This window comes from Lepidochelys kempii, chromosome 6 (assembly GCF_965140285.1).
Source record: "Lepidochelys kempii isolate rLepKem1 chromosome 6, rLepKem1.hap1, whole genome shotgun sequence".
Taxonomy (NCBI): Eukaryota; Metazoa; Chordata; order Testudines; family Cheloniidae; genus Lepidochelys; species Lepidochelys kempii.
In genome coordinates, this window is record NC_136385.1 from 116,244,509 (window position 1) to 116,250,876 (window position 6,368).

At 47.8% G+C, this 6,368-nt stretch overlaps 1 protein-coding gene across 1 annotated transcript; it reads left to right on the forward strand.

Moving 5' to 3' along the window:
- Positions 1-2,632: 2,632 nt before the first annotated feature.
- SIVA1 (SIVA1 apoptosis inducing factor) lies at positions 2,633-5,532 on the forward strand. Its single transcript, XM_073349814.1, has 4 exons — positions 2,633-2,888; positions 3,482-3,688; positions 4,353-4,509; positions 5,307-5,532. The coding sequence occupies exons 1-4, from the start codon at positions 2,771-2,773 to the stop codon at positions 5,362-5,364; spliced, it is 540 nt and encodes a 179-aa protein (XP_073205915.1). The 5' UTR covers positions 2,633-2,770; the 3' UTR covers positions 5,365-5,532.
- Positions 5,533-6,368: the final 836 nt, after the last annotated feature.

Below are 6,368 nucleotides of genomic sequence, written 5' to 3' on the forward strand. Positions count from 1 at the left end.
AGGTGTTCATAATCCCCACCTATGCACAAATGTTGTAAATGACCTTTATTTTCATAATGGACAGAATCAGAACCCCAGATCAAACATGCTCACAATTTGGGGGTGTTTGAAAGCTGGACTGAAAAATTGTGTGGCATCGGCCTGAATGTGGCTTGCATAATAGATACTTTTTTCAGAGTAGCAGCCGTGTTAGTCTGTATTCGCAAAAAGAAGAGGAGTACTTGTGGCACCTTAGAGACTAACCAATTTATTTGAGATACTGAAACTGTAAAAATATCTAAATAAATAAAAATAAATTGCTTTGTTTTAGGAGTTAGAAAGTTTTCAGCCAACCATTTTTTCATAATACACACAAATATGCCTAGATGATTCTTGGAAGAAGAGCACATTGAAAATGGGATTGTCTAATTTTCCTTCTTGCTTCCTTTCACAAACATGCTTTCAAAGATAAACCAGATTAACATATTCCCAATTACTATTGGTAGTCTCTTTTGTTTTTTCACAGTCAGAAGTAGAATAACATAACACAGACTCTCAACTAACTGGGAAATTGTCACCATTAATTTTCGTGAATGTTAGATGCTAGCAAGCTTTGCCAGATCAGATCATGGTCCTCTCTTCTGTTTCCAAGTCACCAGTGGATCTTCCTCAAGGCATATTGCAGTGAGATTAATAAAAGTACTCCTGGATCAGTCTTTTGGGTGAAGAGTCAACAGACTAGCAGATGAACCAACTCTCTCCCCACAGGACACCAAGCCATGTTGAGACACATGAGACAGAATTATTTTGCCTTGTAGCCTACAAATTGAAGATGCCTGATCACTAGCAGATGTTGTCAAGGACGAGGCTTGTGAAGCAATTAAAGAAGAGATGTCAGCACCTTAGGCAGAATCTAATGGTTGCAACAGAAGAATTCTGTGTTTGCCCTGGAGTGGGGTGATGGCAGCATATTGCAAAGAGAATTATAACAGAACATCTTGACAATATCATATGTCAGCCTCTAGGCAAAATGCCCTAAATTCTGCCCTTAAATGAAAGATCCTGCTGTGCAGTTGTAGCACATGTTGCTCACTTTCAACCCTATTTCTAAGATCAAGAGTTTTAGAATCACCCTCCACTACCAGAACATAACTCTTATTGTTTGATTTCTCATTTCATCTGATGTACAGAATCCAAAACACAAGCAGAATTTGACTGAATTATTACACCCTCACCCCACGTATGCTATCTTAGCATACGTGCAACAGGCCACAGGTGGCACGCGACCAAAATTCATCACTGAATTTGGTCCACTGGTTGGACCATTAGCTTCCCTGGCCTGCGTATTGATGGGGAGTGCGATAGGAATGATGATCACACTCCCACTGATCTCATATTTACCCACCTTTGTAAAGCACAGAGACAGCCTAAGAAAGGTGCTAAACAAAGGCTCAAGACTGCAAGGTGCTGAATGCCTTCCATGGACCTAGGATCTTATCATGAACTCCCTTTACGTACTCAGCACCTGGCAGGTATGGGCCCTTACCAAAGGGTATTATTAGAAAATAGAGAAGTAAGAAATGTGTTTACATTTTCAGCAGAATATTGTACCTGATTGGGGGAGGAGGGTGTCTACAGGATTCTATGCCCTGAGAGGGAACAGAGGGCTGGTGGGGGCTATGTTTCTATAGTATTGATTGACCCGTGGATCTCAAAATGCCTCAGGGACATTAAAGTTCTCCCTTTCATCCCATTTTACAGATGGGTAACTGAGGCATAGAAAGGAAGTGACTTAAACCCAGCCTCGAAGTCCTGGACCACAGCTTTATCTTCTAGGCCCCCATCACCCAAAGAGGCAGAGCAGCACCAAGGAGTCTTGGCACCTGGCTCTACCCACTAGGCCCCCTGGCACCTCCAGAACCAGAGCAGAACCCAGGACTCCTGGCACCTGGCTCGACCCACTAGGCCCCCTGATTCCCCCAGACCCAGAGCAGAACCCAGGACTCCTGGCACCTGGCTCGACCCACTAGGCCCCCTGGCACCTCCAGAACCAGAGCAGAACCCAGGACTCCTGGCACCTGGCTCGACCCACTAGGCCCCCTGATTCCCCCAGACCCAGAGCAGAACCCAGGACTCCTGGCACCTGGCTCGACCCACTAGGCCCCCTGGCACCTCCAGAACCAGAGCAGAACCCAGGACTCCTGGCACCTGGCTCGACCCACTAGGCCCCCTGATTCCCCCAGACCCAGAGCAGAACCCAGGACTCCTGGCACCTGGCTCGACCCACTAGGCCCCCTGATTCCCCCAGACCCAGAGCAGAACCCAGGACTCCTGGCACCTGGCTCGACCCACTAGGCCCCCTGACAGACACAGCACAGTACCCAGGAGTCCTGGCCCTCCACGCCCCTCAGGCTGCCCCTTCCCAGTGGGGTCCAGCCCCTAGGCAAGGCAAGGTCGGGCAGGGCCGGGCCGGGCCGGGCCGGGCCGGGCCACGCCATCCAGCAGCCCCGCCCCCCTCTCCCACCATTTCACGGTTAACGTGCGAGCCCCGCCCCCTCCACTCTTCTGCCTCGCCGCCCCGCTCCTGCTCGCCCGCGCTCCGCCCTATTCCCTTCCCTTGATTGGTCGGGAGTTTGGTGACGTCAGCGGTCAGGGCTGAAAGTGGGCGGGGCCGAGCTCGGGCCTTCGCAGCTTCAGGGTCGCTCGGCCTCAGGCTGGTGTCTCCGCGGCGCGTCCCTGCGGGGGTCCGAGCGCGGCGGCGCCCGCGGTGTCCCTCCGCCGCCGGGCCGGGATGCCGAAGCGCTCCTGCCCCTTCGGGGACACGGCCCCGCTGCAGCTGAAAACCCGCGTGGGGCTGCGGGAGCTGAGCCGCGGCGCCCTGGGCGAGAAGTACCGGCGGGAGCTCTTCGGTGAGGGGCCGGGCGCGGGCGCCTCCCTGCCCGCGGGGAAGCGGCAGGGGCCGCGCGGGGCAGGTTATAGCGGCCCCGGGCGGGAGTCCCCGGTGGGCGCGGCGGGGCGGGGTGGTCTTGTGTCGCCCCGGGCTCCCTCCGCGGGCAGACGGGGGTTGCGGTAGGTGCCCGCTGGCGGGGCCAGGGCTGCTCCCGGGGCGGCTTGTGAGGTTGGTGGACAGCGCCACGGGGGGGAGCTCTGGGGGCGCCGGGCAGTCCCTTCCTGAGGGCAGCCGAGCTTGAGCTTCAGAAAGCTCCAGCGTTAATAACCCCTGGCACACAAGCTGTCAACGTCACCTGGCAACATGTTCCCGGGAAACGTCCTTAATGCCAACTCCCAGCCCTCAAACGGCGTCTTTCTTCCTCCGCCCAGCCCTAAATTGCAGCTGTCCGGGGAAGCAGTTTTTCTGTGGGTTTCCATGCCTGCGGTGAAATGGACATTGACCCATTTAAAAACTCATCCTTCCAGGCCTAGGATGAGTTCCTAGCGTGCCCCTCTATAGGGCTGTTCTTACCGTGACTCTCTTCTTCCCATCCCTGTTGCTGTCTCCTAGAAAAGACCAAGGAGCTACTCTTCCGAGGCGCCCAGGCCTACATGGATAGCATGTGGAAGGGCAACGCAGCAGGGACCTGCACAGTCCCCTGCTTTCCAGAGCCACTTAAAGATACACAGGAAACTTGTACTAAGTACAGTTGGAATGGACAAATGCTCATTGGGCAAGATGGAAAACTACTGAGGCATTCCCAAGCAATGGAAAAGAGTAAGTGGCATCTAGCTAATTATTTGTTATATCAGCAGGTATCTGCAATGTCTTTGGATCAGCAGCATAGGGAACAGAGTCGCAGCCATGTTAGTCTGTATTTGCAAAAAGACAAGTACTTGTGGCACCTTAGAGACTAACAAATTTATTTGAGCATAAGCTTATATGCTCAAATAAATTTGTTAGTCTCTAAGGTGCCACAAGTACTCCTTTTCTTTTTGCAGTTTAGGGAAGTGGACTTCATTAGTCTCCTTTGATGAATGCACAGAACATACCTTTTTCTACTAGAGTTGCTTAGCTGTTGCTAATGACATGTTTAGTTGATGTCATGTGGCTCCCTTTTTGTTTAAAATATAATTGATTTAAAAGCTGAGATCCTCATAATCGGTTTATAAATTTAGTTAAATATAATCTGCTTGATAACCTAGGTGTGGCATGCCACAAAATTCTGTCTTCAATGAAACTTCATAGGTGGGCTATATTTTGTGCTGATGCCTGGAGTAATGCACTTTAGCTGTCAAAATTTCCAACACCACTAATGTAATTGCAGTCATAACATTGATATGGAGGTAATCTACTATCCTGAACATTGTAGAACTTTAAACATCTGATGTTCAAATCTTCTGTTCTGGTATAAGAATCTAAAAACCTATTTCTAAAACAGCTCCACCAGTCGGAGTTTCCAAAGCCTGTTCCTCCTGCATAAGAACTGTTGATATCAAAGAAGCTTGCACACAGTGTGATCGTTTTGTATGCCAGAATTGCAGCAAACTCTGCAAGTGCTGTAATGCTGTTGCCTGTTCCTTGTGTTCGATTATCGAGTAAGTGCCTCATGCAACTTTTTAGAATATACTATTTCAATAAGGGAAAGGCTGCAGTATGCATCAGATTGTAATGGCCCATTCCTATGTTGTGCCTTCACATACTGTATCTTCATGTTGTACCCAAGTGATCCTGAAATTTTCAAGGGGCATGTAGTTTTGTCATTAAACTATCTGAAACAGGAAAGGATATAGTGTATGAAGTAATCTACTCTTACTGTAAGTGACTCTGCTTTCTATCCAAATGTTCTGTGAGGTGAGAAAGGCATGTCTCCTATCACAGCTCTGTAGAGCTGATAGAGGGAATGGATACTTGTGAAGTAGCTGGAAAGAATTTACAGCACCATTAGTGTTTCTCTAATGCAGCGGTTCTCAAACTGTGGGTTGGGACCCAATTTTAATGGGGTTGCCAGGGCTGGCTTAGACTTGCTGGGGCCCAGGGCTGAACACCAAGCCTTAGTGCCCGGGGCAAAGCCTGAGGGCTTCAGCTCTGGGTGGCAGGGCTCAGGTTACAGCCCCCCTGGATGGGGCTGGAGCCCTTGGACTTCAGGTTTGGCCCCCCTGCATGGGATGGGCTTGGGTGGGCTCAGGCTTCTGTCCCCTCTCTCCCCCCGGTCATGTAGTAATTTTTGTTGTCAGAAGGAGGTTTCAGTGTGATGAAGTCTGAGACACCATTTATGTACATTACAGCAGGGGTTAAGTCTTGTTTGTGGTGAGCTTTGAAGAAAGGAGGGGAAGCTTTATACTGTGTCCAAAATAGTGTACACTCATTTGACATGTGACTGTTTCTCTTCTAGTTACAGTGATACTGGCGAGCAAGTTCTCTGCAATGGCTGTTCAATGTTTGAAGCCTGAAACTCTTAATGAACTATCAACACCTCTTTATGGCTAAGGTATCAAGTGCCATGAAGAACATGTTTATATCTGACCCTTCTAGTGTGTGGAATTAACAATGGGATTTCTATGCATTTTATGTGATATTTTTTTAATACTGTAGCTAAATAAACTTTTTTATATGTTGAAGAGACTTCTGAATTACTGATGCTATTATCTGAGGCTACAGTTACCTTCAAGGACTATCTTGAGCTGGATTCTACTGGCATAGATGAGCATAGTTCTCAGCATTACAGATAACAGAACACACATTTTGTGTCTGAAGGCTGTTCAGTTGCTGCTATCTCTGGATACTGGTTTATGGGTCAAAATAGTATCAATTCATGTAGTGCTTTTTCATAGGGGGATGGCATTGTTCTAGACACACAACTTTCATCTGTGAGGTCTAAGCTCAGGCACTTGTCCTAGGTCACATAGCTCAAAGCAGAGACCGGAGTAGAGTTTGACTCACAATATGATCTGACTTGTAAACGTTCTCTTCCATACGCATTATTGGCTGCCTGAATCTTCATGGTTCCTTCTAGCATAACCTTGATCTAGAAAAGATGCATACGTGGTACCCTCCTTCGGAGTACACATCAGAAATCTAATTATTCAATGAGCAGCTTTGTATGTAACTATATCTGGACATTAAGTTTGATGTCTGCCTCAACCAGAAACTGCAGACTGTCAGTGGGAAAGGATACTTTTTCCTAAAATATTCAAACTTTTTTTTTTTTAAAGTAAATTAAATTTAAAGATCATAAAAAGTTATACCAAACACTTTTTTTGGAACGGTGACACCAGCTCTACAGCCTTCCTTCATCCTTCTGTTTTTGTTATAGTGGAAAATAGCTTAAACCTGTATTTTGTGAATGTAAAACATTCTTTGGTAGATGATGTTACTGTGCTTAAATATCAGGGTTTTTTTAGAGAGATTTTAGGAAACAACTTTTTGAACAGAAAACAGTGGTTTAAGGTTAAGC